General features: G+C 55.3%; 1 protein-coding gene across 3 annotated transcripts in view; it reads right to left on the bottom strand.

Annotated features, from left to right (window-relative positions):
• Window positions 1-2492: 2492 nt before the first annotated feature.
• Window positions 2493-26793, bottom strand: part of TSPAN15 (tetraspanin 15) — a 38523-nt gene continuing 14222 nt past the window's right edge. For 2 of the 3 annotated variants that reach the window (XM_045569325.1, XM_045569326.1), the window contains exons 2-8: window positions 14597-14782; window positions 13272-13346; window positions 12142-12237; window positions 9624-9740; window positions 5414-5461; window positions 3832-3948; window positions 2493-3281 (exon numbers count right to left, since the gene is read on the bottom strand). In XM_045569325.1, coding sequence (XP_045425281.1) covers window positions 3132-3281; window positions 3832-3948; window positions 5414-5461; window positions 9624-9740; window positions 12142-12237; window positions 13272-13346; window positions 14597-14782 — 789 coding nt within the window. In that variant the 3' untranslated portion in view covers window positions 2493-3131. Of the gene's footprint in view, window positions 3282-3831; window positions 3949-5413; window positions 5462-9623; window positions 9815-12141; window positions 12238-13271; window positions 13347-14596; window positions 14783-26793 lie in introns of all 3 variants that reach the window. The other variant, XM_045569328.1, reaches the window with a different exon arrangement.

Raw genomic sequence — 26793 nt, 5'->3', positions numbered from 1 at the left:
AAGACACGTACATGGATGTTCATAGCAGCTTTATTTGTAATAACAAAAAACTGGAAACAACACAAATGACCACCAATAGGTGAATGAATAAATAAACTACAGCATATCCACATGTGGAATACTGCTCAGCAATAGAAGGGAATGAACTACTGATATCTACAAAATGAACATCAAAATAGTTGTTGAAAGAAGCCAGACAAGAAGAGCACATACTGTATGAGTCCACTTATGTAAAATTTTAGAAAATACAAAGTAATTTATAGAGACAGAAAGCAGATTGTTGTTGCCTGGGGACAGGGCGGGGCGGGGGGTGGTTAGGGTGGGGATGGCTGTATTTAATGAAGTGATTACCAAGGGACAAGAGGACATTTTTTAGAGTGATGGATATGTTCACTCTCTTGATTGTGGTGATGGTTCCATTGACACCTACATTTGTCATTTTAAATAAGTGCAGTTTGGCAGGATGCAGTGGCTCATGCCTATAATCCCAGCACTTTGGGAGACTGAGGTGGGAGGATTGCTCGAGGCTAGGAGTTCAAGACCAGCCTGGGCAACATAGTGAGACCCTGTCTCTACAAAAAATAAAAAAATTAGCTGGATGTGGTGGTGTGCCCCTGTAGTCCCAGCTACTTGGGAAGCTGAGATGGGAGGATTGCTTGAGCCCGAGAGTTTGAAGTTACAGTGGATTGCACTACTGCACTCCAGTCTGGGTGACAGAGTGAGACCCTATCTACAAAAATAAATAAAAAATATTTGCAGTTTATGTCAAGTATGCCTCAGTAAGCTGTTAAAAACATGTCTTGAGAATATTGTATTTAGAATTTTTATACAAAGTTGGTCTTCCCTAATGCATTTTTTATTTTCCTTATAATTATAGAACAAAAAAGTCCATAATCAAAGCCCACAAATCTCCTCTAGCTTCACAAATACTGTGGGCTGCACAAACATTGTCGTTTTTTCTGTGAGCCATGGTGTGGGAAAGGATTCATTTTGCGGGTCCTTCTTCCGTCTTTGTGAGACAAGGAGGACATTACTGTCTCAAGCACAAAAGGGGAGCCCCCGGCCACAGGGCTGACGAAGCCCTCTCCAGGTGTTCTGTTCCACGCTCTCGAGAGGTGAGTGGCTGAGGTTTGGACAAGGGGAGATGAGGGTCTGCCGGAGCTCAGCCGTCTGTGGGCACCGACCACAAGCCTGGTCCACGGAAGCAGCCGCGAGGGCCCGCAGTGAGAGGTAGCGGGGCGTCTGTGAGTGGTGGTGGAAAGACAGAATGACAAGGCAACCAGGTGTCCAGGCTCCAGGGTAAGGTGACTTCGGACAAGCAGACTCAGAGGAGTCCCAGTCCCGCAGGGCCTCTGCCATCTCGCTGCCCTCTCCCCTCTGGGCACAGAGAGAATTCTCAGAGAACAGCCAGAGCCATGGAGCCACGAGGCCACCAATCAGACACAGAGCTCAACCTCGCCTATGTCCATACGGTCAACACGGGGACCAGACAGAGGCTCCAGCAGCAGCTTGTGATGGCTACGCCCGGGCAGAGATGCAGCAGCAGTGCAGCCCCGGCTGGTTTTCCACACCTGGCACCTCGTGTGCACAGGAGGCGGCAGAGGCAGTGAAGCAGAGGGGCTGGGTGCCCAGAGAGATTCCACCTGGGCTCAAGGCATGACTTTATCACTTACCCAATTGCTCTGTGCCTCAGTTTCCTCATCAATAATGGAGATGAGAATGACCACGTATAGTTGGGAGGATTAAAAGAGTTAATATCTAGAAAATGTTCACACAAGTTCCTGGCACAAAGTTTGCTCCATGATGTGTTTCTGTTGTGGCATTATCCTCTCCTTTGTAAACCCCCCTCCCTGCCCTTACACATCAGACAACTCAGGCTCGTACGCATGGCAGACCAGGCAGCCAACCACTCGACTTCCGGGTGCATGGGCAGTCCCCACCATCAGAGTTCTTCGAGTTTGGGGAACTTGCTGTTCTATCGCCCTGGCTACTTAGAAGCTCACAGAACAGTTAGAACATGTGGAGGGGAGCCCAAAGATTTGGGTGTACTGGTCCATGCAACTCCTGCCATCGCCAGCAGGGGGCGATCAGTGCCACGCTTTGCATGGCATCGCCCTCCAGCCCTGGGGACAATGAGCTGCTTCCTGTTGGGGCTGAGCGGCTCAGGTTCTGCAGCCACAGGTGGGCCTGTGGGCACTGCTGCCTCCCAAGCTCTCGGGCTTTCCCAGTTCCCATCCGGCCCGCTTCCTGGGGGTGGAGCCTCATGCCATACATCACCCAGCCTGTTTCCCTCACTTCTCAGTAAGATAGGTGTCGTAACCTCCAGCCCTGAGGCCTTCCCCGGCCTGTGTCCCAAACTATACCAAACCTTCAGATCTTTGGCCCAGTGTAGCTGCCTTCAGTTCTTGCACCAGCAAGCCGTTTCCAAGTCCTGGCTGAGGCCTTCCTCACACTGCCCGCCAAACAAAACAGCAGAAATGAAAGACCAAAAAAAAAAAAAAAAATCATACCTTTAATGTTTGATTAATGAACTGGCTTGGAGAGGACAAGAATAGGGCGGGTGGGGGAATAACCGGCCTTGATTAGTCAGAAACTCCTGTTATCTGTACAAAAGATGGATGTTACAAAAATCACATAAAAACCCAGGGTCAGCAAAGCAGCAGCGCTTGTGGGAGAGGGCTCAAGGCACCTGGAGGCTGAGAAGTGGCCCGATCTGGCCCCGGGCGTGGCTGGGGGTGCGGCCCAGGGCTGCAGCCCGCCCCTCCCTTCCCTGGGGCGCACACACACGCTCCCCTTTCTCCTCACTTACAAGTCACTACAAAACCGCCCTCGCAGGGGCATAAGGACCACCGGCCAAGGCACTGGCAGAAACAAAACGGGCCGGAGCTGAGCCCTGAGCTCCCCTTGCCCCTGGTCCCAGGCCTGGAGAAGGGACGCCTTTGTTCCGCAGGCCGCAGGGAAGCCCCCTGGGGGAGGTGGTGGCTGAGGGGCACCACGGGCAGGCACACACAGCCCGGGCTTCAGTCAGTGCCGAGTGTGGCAGAGGGGCTGCAGTCCTGTCCACCCACAGTGTGTACCGAGAGGTGCTGTTCGGCACGGTCCTGCTGGAGCCGCCGTCCCAGGCGGGCACCCTAACCAGGATAGCACAGGCAGCATCCCGTGCCTGCGGTCTCCACGCTGGCCTTGGCGCCAGGCCCCAGGAGCCCGTCGGTGACAGAGTGCTCAGTGATGATGTCCTCCACCCGGGTAATGTACAGCAGCGTCAGCAGCACCCCCAGGAACTGGGAAGGAGGGACAGACCAATGAGAGCCTGCTGGGCATCAGGGCAGCCCTCCCTGGCAGTTCCCGGCTCCCAGAAACCCTTCGGCCAGTCACAGGCCGTCATGGCACTGGCTGGCCCAGGAAACCCCCATGGCAGAGACTTCCCCCAGCACCCCCAATGCCCGAGCAGACCCAGCCTGGGCCCCCTCTGCCCACCCAGGAAATCCCAGCGATCTCCTTGTGTCCCCCCCCCGCCAGTCTGGGATTCCTGCCTCTACCCCAGCTCTGCCACACACTATCTAGGGGACCTTGGGCAAGTCAAGCAGCCTCGCTGATCCTCAGTTTCCTCCCCGTGAAATGGGCATGATGGTCATACCTACCTCCCAGAGCGTGAAGGAGACAGTGCCAGGTGAGCACTTGGACGGGCTCAACCACCAATGCTACTGCCATTCGCCCTCTCCCTCCCGCCCTGCAGCCCTCCCAGGGCCAGCCCAGACTGTGCCCCTGCACCTCTGCGCCCTTCCCTGTGAGCGCCACGCCACGCCTTGTCGGGCCCCACATTCTGCCCACCTGGGGGAGCAGGATGCCCAAGAGGACGCCCGCCATGATGGTGTAGTTGTCCATGAACCAGATGAGCACGGCGTTGGTGCAGCCCCGCACGTAGATGACGTTCTGCACGCTGAGGCGCTGCACGGGGAGGAGCCGGTCAGCCCAGCCGAGCAGCTCGCCCTGCCGGAGCCTGCGTCCGACCCTGCCATTCACTCGAGGTCTGAGCCAGTCCCTCAACCGCTCTGGGCCTCCGTTTCCCATATGCAGCATGAGGAGGTAGCCCTAGACCACTGGTTCTCAACAGGCAGTACAGCTCCCTAGAGAGCACTGGGGATATTGTGGTGGCACTTCTGGTTGTCCCAACGATTGGGGTTGAGAGCTGAGGGACTGCAGAGCTCAGGGCAATCCAGTCCCACAAACTGTCCTGCCTGTGTGACTCTCAGATGTCCCCAGGCATCGGTGTGAGTAAAAAACCTACCTATGGTTACCTGAGCCGGAAGCGTAACTTCAGGTACTTAGAAAAAACAAAGAATTTTCTACACTGGTTACAATGAATTTCCCAGAACTACTATTATGAAAATTAAGGGATAATTAAACTTTATTTAATTCAGAACTCTATCAAGAATTGTTCACCATTTTAAAACGCCCCGCCAACAGCAAAAATGATGCCCATGGTAGGCGAGTTGCCAGCACAAACCCTGCACCCGCTGCCCCGCGGTCACCCCCGTCTCAAGGATACTTCACATCAGGGCAAACGCGACCCCGTCATCGTGTCTCCTGCTGCACTAACCGCTGCCTGAGCATTCACAGGTTGAAACGTGTCACAGAGCTACAAACTGCTTTATTTCTTTCATCTGAGATCACTATGTTGATTGTTTTGTAATTAGGAGTGTAGGTAGGTCGTATTGTCTATGAATTCCATTTGGGGATAATAAGTAGGGCATTACCAAGAGTTCGTTATACAAAATGGCTACTGGTTCGCACAGGTTGAGAACCACTGCTGGTCTGTAGCTCTCAAACTCTGGCATGTGTCAGAATGACCTGCCCCAAGAATGCGCATTTCTAACAAGTTCCTGGAGATGCTGTCGCTGTGGTCCAGGGACCCCACCTTGAAAACCCCTGCTCTGAAGCATCTCGGGTCACCGGTACCTTCAGCTCCCCTCCCAGCACCACCCCCGCCTCTCTCCTAGTGTGGGGGAGTTGCCCAGGCAGCTGACCCGGCAGGACACCAGAGGGCTTGCTGAACTCCAGGGACTCCCAGGTCCCAGGCAGAGGGAACCAGCGCGAGCCATCTGCTAACTGGTGGCCCCGGGGGCAGAGGCAAGCTAGTGCTGAACACGGCTGAGGGTGCCGGCAAGGGGCTTGGTGCCTCACACGGACCGGCCCACAGCAGGTGCTCGGCAACCCTGGCAGGTAGCATCTCCCAGCCGGGGGCAATTCTCGGTTCCCTGAGCCCACCTGTGCTTGGGTGGGGGCGGAAAACCCCAGCACTCCTGGCTCTGGTTCACAGGCAGGAGCCCCACCTCCAGAAGCCCCTCTGATCATCCTAGGGGTGGGGTGGGAAGAGCCACATTTCTAGGGAAAGGCATTTCAAAGACATTACCTCTTTGTCGATAGTTTTGTAGCCACACATGGTGTTGACAACTTCCGTCTGAAACAGAAATGTATAATAGCTAACGTTTATAATGGCACTTACTCTAACAGACAATATGCCTCCGCCCATTTTACAGATGAAAGAACTGAGATGCAGAGTTGCACTGTCTGGCATGGACGGAGCTGAGATCCCAACCCAGGCGGTCTAGCCTTGGTCTGCGTCTTACCCGCCCCCTCCAAGAAAAGCCCCGTGAGGAAACGTGGGAGGGCTACTTCCAGGGCTCTGAGGCGAGAGAACCACCTGCCACCAGCAGCAGACCGGGACCCCAGAGAGAACTGGGCTGCCAGGTTCCCCAGCGGTGGCCGCCCAGAGCACCACTGGGCTGACACAGTTACGCGCCATCTGAGCCATCGAGGCTCCGCTGGCTCTTGCGGAGGAAAACCTCAGACCGCGGCTGGGACCCTGGTCAGCTGTGGTTTACCTGAAGCAAGGCAGGGGCCCTGGCCACACTTCCTTGCCCCGCAGACTACTGCCCCACCAGCAGAGGGAGCTGCCACAATCCCTTCCTGGGACGAGAGTTGCTCTCCAGGACTCCCAGCTACTGACTAATTCAGGTGCAGAGAAAGCTGTGCTCGGGCCTTAGACCCAGTCAAATCCTCCCCCAGGCAGGCTCCAAGCCACAGGCTGGCAGGGCCACTTCCCATCGCCGCCTGTGCCCTGCGGGGTCTCCTTCTTCATCTGTGAGATGAGGGAGCAAGATCCCTGGTCCAGCTGTGACCCTGCCAGCCCCATCACTCCTGCCCCACTGCTCCACAGCCCAGTGACGCTGCCATGGAGGGGGGGTGCACAGGAGCTAGTGATGATGCAGGGGGCACCAGCCCAGTGCCCAGCCTGGCCCCGGGCACCACTTCTCCTGGGGCCAGACCCTGCTCTGCCACCGATGAGATCTGTGACCAGCCTAGGTGGGTCACAGGGATGGTGCACGGAGGCGCTCAGTACATATTCATTAATGAACACATGGATGAATAAACAAATAGGTCGTGGGGATCAGCAAACCCCCCTCCGGGGGCTGTTTTGGATATAAAGTGACACACACATGAAGTGCTGTCCCAGGGCCGCACAGGAAGGCTGGCTGGAGTGACTCTGTTCACAATTCTAGCCCCTGGAAAGGCAAGGAAGGGTGTCTACTCTCCCGCCAAGAGAGAAGGTGGGGCCTCAGATGTCATCCAGGACATTCTAAATGTCAGGGCTTGGTGTGTGAGCGAAATAACCTCCCTCGGTCTAGACGGTCCCCTGGGTCCCCTCAGAGCCAGCAACGCCCAGTGCCCGCTTGGCGTCAGTCAGCAGCGCGAGGAGGTGGCCCTAGGCTACCTTCCAGGCCATGAACATGACCCCAGGAGAGGGTTAGGCCTGGGGAGCAGGTGCACCAGCACAGGATGGGAGTGGGTGCTTTCCACCTCGTTCGTTCATTCATTCATTGAACAAGGACTAACTGAGCACCTATATCGTGCCAATCACACAGTTCTAGTCGCTTGGAATACAGAACAACAAAAGTCTCTGCCTTCATGGAACTTATGCTAGAGAAAGGGAGCAGACAGTGAACCTACATAGTGAACTACATAGAAGGAGGTGACAAGAGTAACTTCACTGTGCCAGCCCTGGAGGTGGCATCACAGTCCTGCCTCGAGGGCACCGAGTCTCCTAGCAGAATGCAACTGGCAGAGGCCTCCCTGACACCAGAGCCCGGATCCTTCTCCAGGCCCGGGGGACCCGCCTCCCCAGGGGGTGGGAGGACAATGCACCCTTGGTCTTTCCAAAGGTGAAGCCCTCCTGGTCTGACCCCAGAATGGACATTCTGCGGAAGACGCTGCTGAGTATCATAGCCCTGGGCAGCCGCCCCCACGGCAGCTCACAGGGCTGAAACCGCCGTCAGGAGCCTCCTCCGTCTGGCAGAGGGCCCCACGACGGGGAGTCGGAGAGGGGACTCCTGGCAGTTAAGAAATCGGCACAGCAAAGCTCACAAGGCGATTCGTGTGCCTCCTCTCACCCACCGCACAGAGCTGAGGAGCGAATCCACACTAAGACATCTTAACACAAAGCCAGCACGTCCCTTCCCAGGTGGGGCACTGTCCTCACACGATGCCTGGTCAACGTGGGGGTATGAAGGCCTGGCCCTGTCACCCTGATATGGGACAGCTCTAAAGGACCGTCTCGTAGATTCAGCAGAGGCCCCCAGCCAAACCGTGCTGAGACTGCAACATTGCTCAGCTTCTCCCCTGCCCAACCCTGCTTCCAGCGCCTCCCTGCCATGGCTGCTGGCCCCAGAGCAGCTCCTGCCAAGCCTCCTGCTCACTGGCCAGCAGCTCCGAGTCTGCTTCCTGGACAGGCTGGCCTGTGACCCCTGCACTGCTGCACATTAGCCCCTAACCTGACTCCCTGTGTCCGCCTGTGTCCTCCACTGCAGTCAGGGTGATCCTGGTAAATCCCAAGTCAGGTCCACCGCACCACCGCAGCCCGGAGGGCCCCGGCACTCAGGGACACTCCACAGTCCTACCCGTGACCTTCAGGGCACCCACGACCTCCTTGGCTCCACCTCCTCCCATCCTGCCCGGGCTCACTCTGCTGCAGCCACACTGGTCTCTGTGCTGTTTCTCAAACACTCCAGGGCAACTCCCACCTCAGGGCCTTTGCACTTTCTGCTCTCTCTGCCAGGAATGTCCCTTCCCCAGACACCTGCAGCTTACTCCCTCACTTCCTCCAGAACCCGCCTTCTCAGTATCCAAAATTACAATCCTCCACGCCCTGCTTTACTTTTCTCCCTCGCGTTTATCACCCTCTAACATACTATCTTTCACTTACTTAAATCAGTTTCCCTCACTATAGTGTCATCTCCATGTGGGCAGAGACTTCTCTGTGTGGTTGCCGTACCCCCAGGACCGAGAAACGTGTCTGGCACATAGTAGGTCCTCAACTAAGATTTGTTGAATGAACGAATGAAATGAATGAATACAAGTTGGGCTTCCACAACCCAACTTGGACATTCTGGTGCTGCTGCCCTGGGTGAGGAAGTTTGTCATCACCCCACATGGGCCCCTCCACAAACCTGGGCTCCTCCCTGCCCAGGAGCTGCCCTAAAACAGCCAACATTTCCAAACACAGCTCCCCTCCCAGCCCAGCCCTTTTTAGGCCAGTGCACTTGGCGCTGGCTCCCCGACTCGTGCTCAAGGCCCCCACCCGCAGCTGCTCGGTTTACAGAATCCGGCAGTGGGCACAGAATTTCTCAGAGGAGAAATTTTCCATGACTATTTGGGGCGTGAGTAACCGCCAAGCTCTCCACCTCATCCCAGTGCAGAAACAGTTTCTGGACACGTCAGTCAAACACCAGGACTGACAGAGCCTCCCACTTAGGCAGGGACTGCACAGGACAGCATCCCCAGGGACTGAGGAGGTGACAGAGGCGAGAGGATTGTGCTGGGGGGAGGAGGAGGCATCTATGTCACCAGGCTTCTTTCCAAGCACCCGGTTGCCAATGATCACTAGGACCTCACGGCCAAAGTCCACTGGAGTCGCCCAAAGTGCAGGCCCTGCTCGGCCTACAACTCAGCGGACCCTGCTGAGCTACCTGGTCCAGAAGCCTCTCCTTCCACCCTCACCCGGCTTGCACAGTGCTCCCTCCCCCCCTCACCCAGCTTGCACAGTGCTCCCTCCCTCCCCTCTCACCCAGCTTGCACAGGGCTCCCTCCCCCCTCACCCAGCTTTAAGAGTGCTCCCTCCCGAAGGGCTCCCAAGCACAGCCTGGGCAGCAGCTGCCTGCATTTCATCCTAGCCCCAACAACCTTGGGCAAGACACCTAACATTTTGGTGCCTCAATTCCTCTGCCGTAAGGTGGGTAAAATAACCGTACCTACCCCACAGGGTTGCATAAGGAACAAATGAGTTAATGCAACCAAAGAACCTAGAACAGGCTTGCACAGAGTAAGTGCTCAATCGATGTTAACTAACACACGATAAAGACACGGCTTCCCTACTCCTACCCCAGAATCTCCACTTGCAGCAGCCCTTGAGGCTCAGGAAAGCTCTGACCACCGCCCCTGCCTACTCCCACCCACCCACACCACCCTGCTCCAACCCGGGCAGGATGAGGAGCGAGGAGCAAGGAGCGAGGAGTCTGACCAGCCGGGGGGCCCCTCGTGCACCCCGCCCCCCAAGCAGGGGCTACCGTGTTTCTGATGCAGCAGGTGTAGGGCACCCCGCAGGCCAGGGGTCCGGGGGCGCTGCAGTCGTGGTACTGGTTCTTGCTCCAGTCGCGGTAGTCTTCCCCGCCGCAGCACTTGAACTGAGGAAGGAAGCAGGCAGGACAGAGGAGCTGCCGCCATCACTGCAGCCCCAGGCAGGCAGCAGGAGGGGACCCTGCCAGGAGACGGATGCCATTTATGTGTGGGTCACCCTGGTGGGGAGAGGAGCTGTATGCCGTCAGGCCAGAGCTGTCCAAGAGTGGCACGGCCGCCTAGAAGGTAGTGAGCACCCCGTCACTGGAGAGGCACGAAAGCCAGGGCTGGGCTGCCTCTTGGTGGAATCAGGGTGGTGACTAGACTAGAAGGAAAAGTCCTTCCTTGACAACCAGGCTCGACCTTCTTCATCTTCATGGCCCCGGTACAGGTGCCAGGCTGGAGCAGGTGGCCTTCAAGGTCCCAGAGACCATGATCCTGTGAAAGTCCCTGCAGCACGACTGACCTCCCCACCTGCCCCAGGAGCCGCTCCCTCCAGCTCAGCCGGTCCTGCCCTTGGCAAAGGGGGCACACACCCCTCACACCCTGTCTGGGCGCTCCCCTTAGCTGCGTCCCTCCCGCAGCCCTACTGAGGGGCAGGTGTGCGCCAGGCATCGTCCTGGGCCCTGGAGAGACACGGTGGGAAAGGCAGTGCTCCCCCAGTGGAGGGAGACAGTGAGCACTGGATGGAAGGTCGGGAGCTGGTGCTGTGCACCCCGGATATGGAGAAACAGGGGAAGGGGTGGGGAGGGGCGGCTTTAGGTTGGGAGTCAGGAAAGGGCGTCCTGAGGAGCGGACACTGCGTCTGAAATGTGAACAACAGGGAACAGCCAGTGGCCACACGCAAGGGCCCAGGCAGAAATAAGCCTGTGTCTGGGCACAGAGCAGAGCCCGGCATGTCTGGCAGACGGTGAGTGACGGAGGCGGCGGCAGGGGCCAGCTAAGCACAGCCCCGTCAGCCATGAGCGGGGAGCAGGGGTGGCTCTCCAGGAGCCCTGGGAAGTCAGTGCAGGGTTCAACCAGGGGAGTGCTATAGCAGGAGGCCCTGGGCCATCAGATTTGGGGACCTGGAAGTGCCTGTCTGTGGTGCAGTTCGAAGGGCATTTGCTTTGCGATCAAACAGACCCAATTTCAAATTCCCACATGACCGCTCCCAGCTATGTGACCTCAGGCAAGCTGATCGGCCTCTCCGGGCCTTAGGTCACTGTAAAGCAGGAAAAGCAGTGGCAGCCTTGTACAGCTGAGCAGTACTACCCAGAGAGGCCATGCTCTCAGCACAGGGCTGGCACCGTGCAGGTGCCCAGCGAGCATTTGTCACCTCCTACGCCCACCCTGGGAGAAACGAAATCCCCAAGCCAGCCAAGGGCGGGATCCAACAAAAACATCCCGCTCCACCCGGAGCAGGACTGGGCTCTCCCAGCCAGAGCTGGCAGGCACGTCCCCGGCAGGAAGAGGCCTTCCAGAGCCTGCACCTGTTGTGACTAGAGAGAGGGCCTGAGCCAAGGCAGCAGCCGCAGCGGGTGGCCCTGGGAGTGGGGAGAAGTTGGTCCCCACGGAGGGCTGGCACAGGGGAACGGGCCAGCTGAAGGCCCCAAGGCTGTGTCCCAGGAAGTGCTGCCCCTACTGAGTGGGCCCCCAAACTCTGTGTGTCCCCACCCAGGGAGGTAAAGATGATCACCGCAGCTGACACTGGGGTCCTATCCTGTGCCTGGCACTGCTCTGACACTTCTCCTGAATTAAGTCAAGGTGACCCTCACAATGACGCCAAGAGGAAGGGACTTTTATTATCTCCCTCATGCAGATAACGAAACTGAGGCTCAGGACTAGATGAGAATGATGTAGAAAAGCCGCCAAGGATGGTGGCAGGTCCTACAACTGCTACTGTCATTATTGCACCAACAGACTTGTCTGTGGTCCAAAAGGAACCATGATCACGTTCAAGGAAGTGCCATGGAGGAAGGGGAGGAGACTTCTTCTGCGTCACCCCATGCGGGAGGAACGGGAGTCAGTGAACAGCTTTCCCTCCATCGGGGCTGCCTTTGACTTGACAGGGAGTGAGCTCCCCGTCACTGAAGGGACCTGGCAGAGGGGGCTTTGGACTGGAGGTGGGGGTCACTCTCACTTCAAGGAAGGAGGAGCCTTGCCCACTGGAGGGGGGCACCCTGGGACCCTGCAACACGTGACCTTGTGTTTTGAGGGGTCAGGAGCCAATGTAACCAGAGAGGGACAGGCAGGGTAAGGACAACATTCTGGGCCAGCCGCGTGGGCAGAGAACTGGCTGAGAAGGTTGGCCCCGATTCCCCAGCCTCCGTGAGCCATCCCGGCCCACCCTCGCCTCCCCTTGGCCAGCCACCTGCTTTGGGAGCAGATTAGTCACCTGACCCCTCACCCCCACCTTCTTGGGCAGGTGCCCACATGGGGGGCAGAGGGCACGGGAGGCCCATCTCTCACCCCGAGTGCCCCGCTCACCTGCTTCTGAACAAAGTCCATGATGTTTTTGAAGTCCAGGTCGTCATAGTAGTTCTCAATCCCTCTCCGAATGTTGTCGTTCAGAAAGTCAATGGTCTATCGAGAAAGAGAAATCACAAAGGAAAGGAACACACACCCCCAGAGTCCAACCCACCGTTTCCCAGAAGCCACGTGCCTGAGCCGCTGCCACCCGCCTGCGTGGAGCGTCCCCTCCATGCCCCGCCCTGAACGCCCACGACCTCCCTGCCACACATCCTCCCTGCGCCCCCAGTGCCCCACGTACACCGGAGCCCCTCTGCCACGTCCACGCAGGAGCAACTCGCTCCATTTGCTTTGCAGAGCACACGGCCCAAGCCCCAGGAGGCTGGGACCCTGCTGGGGGCCACAGCTCCGAAGCAACTGCGCCCGACCTGGGACTCGACCGTGTCGGTTCCCTGTCTGTTGCTCTTTCTACCGCCCAGGTCTGAGCTGGAATCTTCCCTTTCCCTCCAGATCCCTTCTCCATGTTCTTCCACCATCTAACCACTCATTTTTCAGATGAGGAAACTGAGGCCGGGGTTGGGGACACCTTGCCCAGGTCATAGAGCAGGCTGGCTAGGGGGCTGGCCAGGGCAGAATCCACGTCTCCTGACCTTCTGTGTGGGGCCTCTCTCAGGGGCCTCTCTCTCACCACTGCAGAGCTGGGCCCACAGATAGACGCAGCGGTCCCCCTCCCAGTGGGGGCCGGGACGATCCCCACTGGGAAAGCACTGGCAGGCCGCCCTCGCCCAGTCACGCTGGGCTTTCTGGATCAACAGCCCGGCTGTTGTGCTGAGATTCGGGAGCACAAAAGGCCCCACAGTGGGAAGAGGCGGGGGCGGGAGTGTGGGTGACAATTGGAGCTTTCAGAGCAGGAGGTCGAGTGTCAGCAGAGACTGGGGACAAAGGGGGAATTCTCGGCTCCAGCCCCGGTGGGGACAGAAGAGACAGACAACGCCCAGGGGAGGCGTTGTGGGGCACACTGGCACAACAGGGCCCTGGGTTCCAGGCCTCTCTGACCAACCCTGCAGGCCTCCAAGGCTCAACCCCCCAAGGCTCACACAGTGGATGCTCAGTGCACGCATGGCTGATAAACACACTCACAGACCCACCTGGTTCCGGAAGATCAAGGCCACCACGCCCCCAATGAGCTCCATTATGAGGCAGATCCCGAGGATATACATAAACTGGAAAACAAAATTCAGAGATTTCCCCTAGAGGGGGGCCAAGGAGGTGTGTGGGGTGCAGGGAAGCGTCATCTGCTCCAAGGTGGAGCACAGTGAAGAGACCCATCTCGGTGGGGGCTCTTGCCAGCGCCGTGAGAACACAGGACATGGACGGTCATAGCCGGGGAAAGCCCGTCTCTGCAGCCAGAGGGCAGGAAGGGTGACTCAGCTGTCCCAGCCAGACTGTTACTGACATCTGTCCCAGGGTCCTCAGCAGGGTCTAGGTGGAAAAGCACGCCCCTCCCCCCCCCACCACGAGGTGAGCTGGGCGTCACTCCAGCTGAGCCAGAGGGGACAGGCCTGGCTTGATGGGCGGGGCTGGGCAGTGCTTCCAGGTCCCCCCAGAGAGCCCCTCAGAGGCAGCTCCCCAGCCCCCTAGAGCAGGTGAGGCAGATCCTGAAGCTTAGAGGATACACACCCCACCTCTGCCCTTTAATGGAAAACAGGCATTGTCCAAACTGATTCCAGCAACTTCCAGCCTCAGGCAGCGCCAAGACCCCTATAAGCTTATAGGGGCTCATAGGAGCTTCCCACATGAGGGGGGAAAATGAGATCAAGATACGCACATCAGTGCAGGGTGTATGGATCTGCCTACCCGCTACCCGCAGCTCTGGGGAGTCATCCCTCACCCCACATAAGGGGATGCAGGTAGAGCTGACTCCACCCTCTGACCCAAGCCAGGCTCACCAGAGTCCTGGGACTGTGGCCAGAGCTGGCAGGAAAGATGCCCTGGGATCCAGAGCTACAAAGACTCTGTCGGCCTAAAGCTGGCAGTAATCACTGCAAAGGGAGCAGCCCCAGCCGGGAGGTGGCAAAAGAGACTGCCCAACCCTGCCCAGCGGCGCTGCCTAAACCCCCGGGCCCAGTGTGGGCTTGCTGGTTACATGAGCCCATGACTCACAACCACCTCCTGTCTGTCTTTGCTTGCTCTCATTTGAGTGTGGTTTCTCCTACTTGCAACTGAGGGTCCAGATGAACACAGACTGTACGTAAGAACAGGATTCAAATCAGCTCACACACACAAGTGGAGCCGGCCTGGGCTCTCTCGGGCCCACAGGGTCAGATCTAAGGAACCCTCTGCAGCAGCTGGTTTGGGGCAAGGACCAAAGGAACTGAGCGGCCCAGGGCCCGGGGGCAGTCTCCCCAGCTCTCCTGGGCTTCCTGGGACCTGCCCCCTCCTCCCCGGCTGAGACGCGGGCAGGCCCACTCACCACTTGGAGAAGGCACAGGTTGTCCCGCAGGGAAGCCAGCACACCAATGAAGGACACGATGAACATGACGACCCCCAGGAGGATGAGGATGATGGCCGGGGCCAGAAAGGCACTTTCGAGGGTTTTGTATTTCTGCCTCTCCACCTCTGCATAGATCCCCACGGACAACACCAGGGCCCCGATCAGCTGCAGCAAGAAAGCAGGGAGTGAGCGAGGAGGAGGACTGTAGGCACTTGATTTTCCTGCGAAGAGTTCATCTGGGGGCTGTGGCACCTGCTAGGGGGCGGGGGGAGCTCGCCCCAGTGACTGCACACGAGGGACCCTGTTATGGGCTGAATCGTGTACCCCCAAAATCCCTTGGTTGAAGTCCTAATCCTCAGCACCCCAGCATGTGACTATATTTGGACACAGGGCCTTTAAAGCAGTAATTAAGTTAAAATGAGGTCATTATGGCAGGTGGCCCTAATCCAATATGACTCGTGTCCTTATAAGAAGAAGAGATTATGACACAGACACGCACAGAGGGAAGGCTGGGTGAGCACACAGGGAGAAGGCAGCCACCCACAAGCCAGAGAGGCCTCGGAAGAAACCAACCCTGCCAAATCCTTGACCTTGGACTTCTAACCTCCAGAACTATGAGAAAATACATGTGTGCAGTTTAGGGCACTGAGCCTGTGGTACTCGATGCTACAGCAGCCCCAGCAGGCTCACACAGACCCTGTGCGGAGGTGCCACTTTAGAGGAGAGTGCTGGCGGGTTAGGGGAAATGCCACTGGCCTGGAGGGTCAGAGAACATGGTTCGAGTCCCAGTTCTGCCAGTTACTAACCCAGGGCCTTGGACAGGCATCTGACCACACGAGTCTGTGTTCTCACCTGAAAAGCGGGTACGAAGGCATTCGCTTCTGCCCTGCTTACACCATGGCTTTAGCGAGATAGCAAAGGCGGAAATGCTACAAACCCAGGAGCACGGGGCTGCTGTGATGGGTGTTACACAGGCAGGTCACACAGAGAAACTCTGGCCCTGCTCAGGGGGACAGATGTTTCACGGAGCACCACACACAAGGAACTTACTTTCAGGACAATCACGGGGAAGACCAAAGGTTGGAGAAGAAGGAATGGTGAGGGGAATTTTAAGTAGACTCCCTCTTTATCAACTTTTCTAACAGTGGAAACACTATAAACACTGTGTCACAGGACACACTGTAACGTCCCAGCAGTAACTTCCAGGCTAGAGTAACTTCCCAGGCTCCTTACACTCATCCAGCCACCTCAGGGTGCTCACCCCAGGGCCTTGGCACAGATGGTCCCCACGGCCTGAAACACTCTTCCTCCTGACATCCACATGGCTCGCTCACCCGCCTCCTGCCCGTCTTCGCTCAATAGTCACCTGCTCAGTGAGGCTATTCAGGGCCACCTTATTTATAAGTCCCTCCCTCTGAAAATCCTGATCCCTTTTCCTTGTTTTATTTTTCTTCTTTGCACCTACCAGTGTTTAACATACTACATTATTCCTCTTATTTTTAGTTGTTTGTCTTCCCCACCAGAACATAAGCTCCATGCCAGGAGGGACTTTCTGACTGTTTTGGGCACCCCCAGCACCCGGGCAGTCCTGACTCTGCGGAAGGTCAGTTGATGTCCGCTGAGTGAATGAGGGCTGGGCTGCCCAACAGACCCCTTGGATTTGAGTCAGACACTGTCTGCCCAGTCTCCTGCCGGCCCAAGGATTCCAGCTTCCCAGGCCACAGGCTCAGAGGGCAGGGACGAGTCATTGGGTAACTGGACTTCTCCACTGAGCTGAAGGCGGCAGGGGAGAGTGGCCGTGGTGCTGTCATCTAAGGTTGGAGAAAAGGGAGTGAGAGGTAATACAGACAAGATGTGTATTAGGAGCACGGCTGCCCCAGTGTCACCATCCAGGACACCAAGGGGGCCACCCCTCTAGCTGCTTACTGGTCCACCCCAGCCTTAAATCAACTTAACGCTCCTCACTGATCACCACATCCCCACAGTCGGCCCCTCTGGCCTCTTTCTAAAGAGTGCTAAGACCGAGTCCTCAGTCCTGAGTAAGGGAAGTGGCTGCTTCCTCCTAAGCTTGGACTAGTGGCCGGGTTGCCAAAAGTCAAACAAATAGACTGAGCTTACGCCCCAACACCGGGTAACAGAGGATTGCCAGGAGACCATCTCACTCGGATCCAGCACTCTGCTGTGCTTCAAGGCTAAGTGCCATTCCCCTTGGTTTGAAAAGATCACCTGGAATTACTGAGCCCCATTTCCCCCAGTCCAGAAGGAATGCCTCTCCAATGCACACGGGCCAGGAGGGGCTGAAGACACGACAGACTTGGCCATCTGCCACTTACTAACACGTTGGCCATATAAGGCAGGACACACACACACACACACACACACAGCCCTTCTACTAGAGAAATGGCAACCAGAGAAAATAAAATCTGCCTTTGACAGAGAAAGATTACCCAGAGGCTGTCTGGTCAGCCATGTTCCAAAAGCCAGAACACGGTGAAACCATTGTTCCAGGCCGGCCCAAGCCCCACGTTACTCCTCTGAGAACAGCAAGCAGCCTCTAAAAAGCCAAATCCCTCCCTCTGGATTACTCCACCTATAAGAAATCGCTCTAAACTAAACCCTAACCCTAAACAAGACAAAGAACCCAGAGACTCATCCACCTAGAAGCTGAGAACGTGGTTGAGTAAGAACCCCACGGAACATTGAACTTTTCAAGCCCAAGCACAGAATGAACAAGGCATTCAAGGACCATCATGCTTGAGGGTGGCAGAGGTAAGGTTTTATCTTTTATCTTGATGAAAAGTATAAATTGTCCCCCATCACTGAGCCAACACAATTATTACATCTTAACATTTTCAGAATTGGCCCCATATACTTTGGAGAGTTCTGTGTTTCCTGTTGTAAAGAAAAGTCATTCTCTGGCAGGATGGAGGCATGGGCCCTGACATCCTCCCCCCTCATCCCTCCCACTGCTCCCCATCCCTCCTTCCTGCCTGAGGCTGTGCTTCTAGGTTAAGGTGCTCTGCTTTGCAAACTACCCCCAAAACACCAGAGCTGTCACTGGTCCCGATTCTGAGTGGAACGGACCCCAGCGCTCTCCAGAAAGGCAGTCAGTGCCTTCTATTTTTACAAGCTCCCCAGAGCGGCAGGACCCACTCCAGCACAGCCTTGCCAGCAGAAAACAAAACTCCCCTTGCTCTGATCTCACTCCCTCCTGCAGCAGAGCACTGCCGTTTCCTTGTAGTTAGCCTCAGGACGACGTTTCCAGACCACAAACGCCATGGGAAAAGCTCCTGCGGCAAATGCAAACCCAGGCCTCCCAACTCCCCCACCACTGTGCCGAGCCATCCCAAGCCCCGGTTCCCAGTTTCTCCCCGTCCTGCCGAGGGAGCTGCTCCCAGAACCCTGCCGGGCAACCCCCAGGCTGCTCCCCACACGGCCCAGGCCCTTCTGGGCTCCCCATTCAAGTGTTCTGGGGGGCACTGGGCATGAGGAGAGGCTGGCATAAGCCTTCCCAGGAACTTCAAATTTTCCAAATGATATTTACATCTCTGATGACATCAATTTATCCATCTGAACATAAAATCATCTGTCAATGCCAACATGCAATCCCGTCTCCTCCTCTCTGCTAATTATAGCCCTTCACCAGGCAGCCGGCCACTCAGCTCCAGCGCAGGAAGCAAATGGCCCATCTGTCAAGCAGGACAGCTTCAGCAAAACAGGCTGGGGGGCAGGGAGGACACGGCCATGCCCATCGGGGACCAAAGAGGGAAAGAGCATGTTGCTGGCAGCCCACAGGCCAGGCCCCAAAACCCAGGCACTGAGAACCACGCAGTGTCTTCAACAGGCTGTACAGGAGCCCTGTCGCCCAGCATGACCAGGGCCTGAAGGTCCCCTCTGAGCCCTGCTTCCTCCCTGCAGGGAGAGGCACAGCTCCATGCAGGTGCCGGGAAGCAGGAGGCTCCGTGAGGCGTCCCAGCACCTGTGTCTCCTTCAGGAAGCATCTGGCCCCGGGTTCCAGCTGAACAAGTCTGCACTTAAAGGGTAACTGCAAGGCCCATTTTCACCTCAAAAGGCAGAAACCAAGGCTCTTCCTGTGTTCCAGGGCCTGTGTTAGGCCCCACGGGGGCACAGGGGGCCGGAAGGGCAGATATAGGGCAAGAAGGGGAGAAGGGAGAGGAAGAGAGGCTGGAAATGACAGTCCCGTGGATGGAATTTAGAGTCTTCAAACTGTCAACAGGGGTGGGGAATCACACCCTGACTTTAATTAGCATCCAACTGAAATGTTGCTTCCATTTTGAATGTGGGCAACAAATCACAGTCATGTTAACAGCACCTGTGACTCTGTCACCAATGGAGGTCACATTACAGTTATTTCAAATATCTTTTTTTTTTTTTTTTTTTTTTTGAGACAGGGTCTCACTTTGTTGCCCGGGCTAGAGTGAGTGCCGTGGCGTCAGCCTAGCTCACAGCAACCTCAAACTCCTGGGCTCAAGCGATCCTACTGCTTCAGCCTCCCAAGTAGCTGGGACTACAGGCATGCGCCACCGTGCCCGGCTAATTTTTTCTATATATATTTTTAGTTGTCCAGATAATTTTTATTTCTATTTTTAGTAGAGACAGGGTCTCGCTCAGGCTGGTCTCGAACTCCTGACCTCGAGCGATCCACCCACCTCGGCCTCCCAGAGGGCTAGGATTACAGGCGTGAGCCACCGCGCCCGGCCTCAAATATCTTAAATATCATTTATATTCCGCATTACTTCAAAAGGACAGTAGTACTAGACTGGCTGCTGGGTCCTTGGATTTAATGCAGTGATAGAGAAAGCACATGACAATTATGTCACAAATTTGCTTTTATGAAATTTTAATAGCTGTATTGCAATATAATTGGTTTGTTTTGTAACCTGTGTATTCCATTTTATGCATTTAAATATCTGGTTCTGAGGAGGGGTCCACAGGCTTCCCCAGAGGGCCAAAGGGGCCCCTGACACCCAAAAAAGTACAGACCCCCTGGTCTATGGGAAGAAAGCTGTAAATCCTGCCACGGAGAGGTAGAGAGAACTCTGGGAACTCCAGCCAGGGTGACAGGGAGGAGGGAGGTGTCAGAACATCAGGATGGCCCCCAGAGGAACCCGTTGTTTCCTGGAAGGCCCCAAGAACCGCTTCACTCTGCACCCATCTCATGGGACCCTCAGGGGCCCAGGGCTCTGTGTTGGGTCAAAACAAAGCAGGTTTTAAAGTTTCTAGATTGAAAGGAGGTGGGGAATAGCTTGAATAAAGTGGGGCTAGCAGGTGCCCAGAGAAACTCTGGACATGCTGTCCCTCTGCCCCCAGGATGACCCCACCTGGGCCCGGGCCCATCCCACCCTGCAGACGGCACCTGCTTGCACGCTGCTTCCCCACTTCCCTCCTACACAGATCAGCATCCCGGCAGGAGCAGCAGAGGCAAGCCGAGAGGCAGTGTTCTGGACCTCCAAGGGTAGCTCTCTACGCTTGTCCAAGTCACTTCCCACTTTGGGCCTTATTTTTCACCTGTAGAATAGTAAAGCCTGCTGCCATTGGCAGAGCGATTGTGCCATGCCATTACCCTGCCACATGCTATACCTGCACCATCTCCCTTAATCTTCACACCCCCTCACGTGCCCAAGAAATGACCAATCTCATTTCTTAGACCCGGCTCACAGAGGCTAAGCAACGCGACATAGGAGAGGTAGCCAGAGTCACAACTAAACCTGCCTGTCTAGCCAGCCATTAAGGCTACCAGAAGGGCCTTTCGTGAAGACCTGGGAGAGACTGGGTGTGAAATACTTTGCAAAATACAAAGGTGCCAACAGCAGAGCGTGCTGCCAAGAGAACTCTCTGCAATGATGCTAATGGCCAGTGTGGTAGCCACTAGCCACGTGTGGCTAGCAAGCTCTTAAAACGTGGCTCAGGTGCCTCGGGAAATGAATCTTTATCTTTATTGCATTGTAATTATTTCAATTTGGCCACATGTAGCTGGTGGCCACCGTAGTGGACGGCACAGCTCCAGGGCGCCCCTCCCTGGGTGCTACTCCCCACCACTCCCACAGGGCTCCTTTCTGAAGGTGGAGACCACCCTTTGTAACAGCCGCGTGCTCCAATCGTCCCGCCACTAGCTAGAGAAGGCTCAGTGTGTATCCGCCAACTTCATCAGAACAATCTCTTCTCCCACGTTCCCAAGGTGGCTGGGTCCCTGTCATCCCGCTCCCTTCCCCCTAAGGGAAGCAGCACAGACCAGGGCTGGGGATCCTGGCAGTGCCCTCAACCCTAACCAATAGTGGGCCCATTCTGTCTCTCCCAGAGAGTGCCAGCCCCACCTCCAGGACCACCAGGCAGTATTCTAAGCTCCGGGGCCTCTGGACCTCGGCCCGCAGACCTGGCCCCTGCCCTGCCTGTGCCTGAGGAATGGGGCTCCCGCCAACCCCAAACCAAAGCCAGCTCTTCAGAAAGCAGCAGAGGCTGCCTCCCACCGCCAGCAAAGCAGCCAGTCCCTGGTCTCCATCACTAGTACTATGCTGTCAACTCTGCCTTGACCCTGGACAGAACTTCCTTTGTTTAAAAAACCCAGACATCAAGTAGAGAGAATGCGGTCAATTGCAATTCTTGGTCCTGACACATTCTCTGGCACAGCTCGCATTGTTGGTGACTTTTAGTAACATCAGAGCACCACTTATTAACCAGTCCTCCTGTCCACTGGTCTGCTATGACCCCACTGTCATACCCTCAGGTTCCACGTACGCCTGGCAGGCACTGTTCCTGGCCATCTCTTCTGGCTCATTCTGCCTGCCCCTAAACAAACTTCTCTCCCATAATGACTAGCTTTATAACACATCTTGGCATCTGGCAGGCCAAGTCTATTCTTCCTGTCTTCTTTGGAAGCATCCTGGGTATTGTTGGATCTTGATTCTTCCATACACATTTTGTTTTATTTTATTTATTTATTTTTTTTGAGACAGAGTCTTACTTTGTTGCCTGGGCTAGAGTGAGTGCCGTGGCATCAGCCTAGCTCACAGCAACCTCAAACTCCTGGGCTCAAGTGATCCTACTGCCTCAGCCTCCCGAGTAGCTGGGACTACAGGCATGCGCCACCATGCCCGGCTAATTTTTTTTCTATATATATATTTTTAGTTGTCCAGATAATTTATTTCTATTTTTAGTAGAGACGGGGTCTCGCTCAGGCTGGTCTCGAACTCCTGACCTCGAGCAATCCACCTGCCTCGGCCTCCCAGAGGGCTAGGATTACAGGCGTGAGCCACCGCGCCCGGCCTCATACACATTTTAGAATCACCTTCTCAAGTCCCATGAAAAAACCCACTGGGGTTTCACTGGAGCCACACTGAGTCTCTAGATCCCTGTGGGGAGAACTGACACGTCTACTCTACCAGGTCTTCCCACCTCTGAGCATCGTTCTTCCCTTCTTTATTTATGTCTTCTTTAAAGAATTACGATTTTTAAAATAACAGTTCTTTCTGCCTCCCTCAAGCTTTTGCATGGCTGACTGGGTAGAGCTCGGGAATGACTTCCAGAAGCATTTCCCCAGCCTGCCTGGGAAGCCCCTAGATAGCCCAGGGGTGGCAAACAACGGCCTTTGGAAAACAAACCTCCCTAGGAAGCAAAGTGGGCACACCAGTCTGTTTTGCTGCCCCTCCCGTCAGCAATGGTTGCAAAAGCTTGATTTAAGCTTGATTTAAAAGCCTCCCACGTGCACACAGCACATTCCAAGCTGTGAAGGAGCTAAGCTGGGAGGTTATTCACTTCACCCAGGGCAGGGAGTGGAATTTCTAATCGAGAACAACCACAAGTGAACGAAGCCCCAGGGGTAAGTGCTGAGCCCAGGGCCCTCCTTGGGAAGAGCTGGAGTGCAGGCAGGTGGGATGTGGTAGAACAAGTAACTACCGGGATGTTCTGAGACAAGATGCAGAGCAATCTTGTCTAGGAGGCCAGAGGACCACTGGAGCTGAGCCCTGAAGGATGCACGGAGTTTGACTGGACCCTCCACGAGCACAGGAACTGGCCCAGTATATCTGCTGGAGGAGCGACTCTGAGAAATGAGATGGCTTCGGATGTCTGCAAGCCCAGAGAAGGAACTCCATGGTGATGCCATCCTGGAACAGGGCCATCCAGGGCCTAAGGATCAGAGTGACTCATGGTCAACAGGAAAACCATGGAAACAGCCATGGGAAGGAGGAGAGTCGAAAGCAAATTCATCTCTACCCAACACCCTCCTCTTTCTTGTTTTCTCTCTCTCCCTCTCTGTCTCCCTACCCCACTTTCCATGCATCTGCACCAAGACAGTCAGAGCCTGCCTCCCAGGCCGTGTCCCCAGAGTACGCGGGTAATGGTGTCTGGGGAGTCTCTTCCCAGATCTCAGCCTGCTCACTGGCCGGAGGCCAATCGGAGCAGAAGACCGTGCTCCCAGATGCACCCCAACATCTGGCCCTTGCGATGGTGCCACCACAGGCAGAACCCTGGGCCCAGGGTTGGAGCTAGAGCTGAGAGGGCAGGAATGGGGAATGCAGGCTGGGATTCCGGGACGTGGGCTGGGGGAGCCTAGGGATGAAGGGCTGTGTGGGGTGGGGGTGCTTCTGCTGGGGTATCCTCTCAGGGGTACACCCCGGTGTCACACCACCACTGGTCACCCCTCCTCCTGCTCCCTCTGGCCAGGACTGCAGCACCCAGTCAGCCCCACTGCTCACGGCTGCAGGCCGCCAGCAGGAGTGGGGAAGGAGAGCCCTGGTCTTCCCTCTCTTGGAAACTTTAAAAGGAAACACAGCTGACAGGTGACAAAGGGGCCTTTGTCCTATACAATGGTCTCCAGGTCAGGTCCCGGCAGCCTTTCAGAGCCCACAGTGTCCAGGAACCGGCCCAGGCAGCCCCTGTTCCTCCCCTGGCCCGGGGGCTCTACCAGAGACTGCCTGGGAGTTATCCCCGTGGGGCACAAGGTGAGGGAGAGAGGAGTTTCGAGGGGAGGGTGGTTGGTGGTCTCACCTTTCCCTGACCCCTCTGGTCTGCTGAGAGAAGCCACTGTGAAGTAGGGACGTGTCCAAGAAGGAGGACTGCGGAGCAGGCAGCGAGAGGAAGGAAGAGGTGAGGGAAACCCCAGCGGCAGGTGCAGACACTGAGGCTCTCAGCCAGCACTGCCAGCTCCCGGGGCACGGCTGGCCCAGTCGGGCTCTCTGCACATTCGGGCAGTGATGAAGCTAAGTATCTCCTGTTTATTGTTTTTAATGTCAGATATAGTTTTATATATAAGAAAAAAATGGATCAAACTGCTTTTTATATATATGCGCCCCTTGGTTCATTCTTTTCCCCTTTGCACAGAATCCCCCATCTGAACTGAGCCCGCTGCCCCGATCTAGGGTTAGGAGGTGGAGGAGGCAAGCAGATCTCGAGTGCCACTGCCTGGCACGTGCAGGGCCTTAATGAAGACATAATGTCCCCTCCAAGGGCTCACGACTCCAAAGAGGTCAAAGGGGACCAGGAGGCAGCAACACCCTGAGCTGGGACGCGGGAGCCCTAGGCCCTCATCCCAGCTCAGCCACTAGCTCCTTTGCAACCTTGTCAAGTCCCTTCCCCTCTCTGGGCTGCAGTTCCTATGTCGGCCACAACCACTCCTAGAATCCCTCCACTGCCCCAGGAGTCCATGGAAACTCAAGCCCAGACAGTCCCTCCTAGAACCCCAGCACGTCAGCAGACCGAGGGTGGTCCAGAGTCTTCTCCTCTCTCCCCACACACTGTTCTGACTCCTCCTTCAAGGGTTTGCCCCTGCTTCCCCCCTGGCCCCAGGATGCCACACTTCTGCGAGGGTAAAACCCTGAAGAGGAAAGCAATGCCCTCCCCCCCACCCTCAATCAAGGCACACACGTCCAGCACTGCCTCCCACAGCAGACTTGGAAAGGAGACCAGCTATTTTCTTTTTTTGGAAATAATAAAGCCTAAAGGGGCTAATACCCATCCTCTAAAGCTCGGTGCAAAGCCCTCCTCCCCTGGGAAGCCCTCCTGGATCACCCCAGCTATAGGGATCGCTCTCCATTTCTGAACACCTGTGAAACCAACAGTGGGAAGCCCTTGCTGGTACTGATATTTATAGTATTAACTGTGCCCACTGAACAGATAATTTCAGGAACTTATTACCCACTGCGCGCAGGGCATGGCAGCAGGATCCAGCAACATACATACCAACTTTGACCTCAATAACTTCACATACTATGCAAATATGTTAGGATGTCCCCCAAGCTCACAGAAGTTTGGTGGCTTAACTCACAGGCCATACTCTCCCCACAGAAGCCGTATGGAAGGTGGTTAGGGTCCAGGCCAGTTCACAATGGCTAAACAAACCACAATGCCCCTGAAGCAAGATGCCATGCAAAAGTGCCTGGCACCCAGCAGGTGCCCAGTAAATGTTACTTCTACCCCAATAATCATCCTGTGGCACTGCTATGATGCTGACATTTCAAGACCCAAACCAGATGCCAGAAACCATTTCCCTTTTAGAGCCACTTTGGTCCAAGGTTAATTCAGGGAGTGGGAGAGCCCCCATTCTGAATTCCAAGGCAGCACTGATTCAGTAGACATTCGGTAAGCACCTATTATGTACTAAACAGTGGGAATAAACACCTAAGACCTAGTTCTTGCCCTCAAAGAGCTCAGTCTGCTGAGGCACACAGCACACCAATAAACTTGGGCAGAAATTATCAAGTGTGCAGAGGAGCCACAGAGAAGGAGATGCTAAATAAGATGGGCAAGATCAGGGAAGGCTTCCTGGAGGAGGTGCTGTTTGGACTGAGTCCATTTAATGGCCCAGAAGGAATTCCTGAGTTGAGCAAGAGGAATAAGGAGTTCCAAATGCCCATGAAGGCACCACGGGGACAGCAGGTCAGCGTGGCTGGAGCCAAGCACAGGCAGAGGACAAGGGGAAGGGAGGAGGCCAGGGAGGTTCATGGAAGCCAGACCACCCAGGCCAGGTCTCATGCATCAAGCCAAGAAATTCATTCAACATCTATTTACTGAGTGGTTATTATGCACTGGGCATTGTTTTAAGCCAGTGGTTCTCAAAGTTGTTGGTCTCAGAATTCCTTTTCACTCTTAAAAATGTTTGAGGATTCTAGAGCTTTTGTTTTTACAAATATCCATCAATTATTTACCATAGATTAAAACTGAGACATATTCCAAATATTATTAACTCATTTAGAAGTAACAATAGATTTACATGTTAATATAAACAGCACATTGTTTATTTTAAAAAGTTTTCACAGAAAACCTGAGTGAGCAGAGTGGCATGGCCTTTGCATGTTTGCAAACGTTAGGATCTGACTGATGAGAAGGTGGCTGAGTTCTCACATCTGCTCCTCAATCTCGGGCCACATCACAGTCATGTGCTTTTGAAATACTCCATCATAGGCTCCTGAGAGAATGAGAAAGGGCAAGTCTCAGCATTACCATGAAAGTGGTTTTGACTGCTTAGACCCCCTGAGAGGGGACCCCAGAGGTCCCTGGGCCCATTTTGAGAACCACTGCTTTAAGAACTGGGGACACAGCTATAGCAGCAAACCAAACACAAATCTCAGCTTCGGTGGAGCTCACATTCTAGTTGGGCAGAGGCAAATAAATAAGGAACATGTATAGTATGTTACGGTTATTAAATGCTATAAAGAAAAATAAAACAGAAGACAACTAGGGAGGCTGGGGAGAGGGGCTGTCAGTGTGGCCAGGGAAGGTGACATTTGAGCAAAGACTTGAAGTAGAGGAGGGACCAAGCCACATGGACAAGCAGGTGACAAGGCCTTGGAATGTGCCGGAAAGGGAGTTAAAAGATGAGGTGGGGGCAGATAAGGTGGGCTCTTAGGCCACGGGGAAGACTGACTTTGGCTCTGAGTGGGTGGAAGGCACTGGGAGTTTGCAGAGAAGTGATCTGTTCCGACTGTGACCTTTAAATGAGCCATTCGGACTATTGTCCTGAGAAGAAGAGTTGGGGACGGAGGTGGGAGGGGCCGTCAAGGAGCTACTGCAATGACCCAGGAGAAGTGGCAGTGCCTGGACCACAGTGGGCACGTGAGGGTGGCCAGAAGCAGGCAGGCTCGATGTGTTTTGAGGCTGGAATAGGGAAATCACTGAAGTAATTTAAGCAGAGGAGTTGCACGCTCAGATTAGCTTTCAAA

The sequence above is a fragment of the Lemur catta genome, chromosome 14 (assembly GCF_020740605.2).
Source record: "Lemur catta isolate mLemCat1 chromosome 14, mLemCat1.pri, whole genome shotgun sequence".
NCBI lineage: Eukaryota > Metazoa > Chordata > Mammalia > Primates > Lemuridae > Lemur > Lemur catta.
The sequence above is the reverse complement of the archived record's forward strand: the minus strand, read 5'-3'. Positions and strand labels throughout refer to the sequence as shown.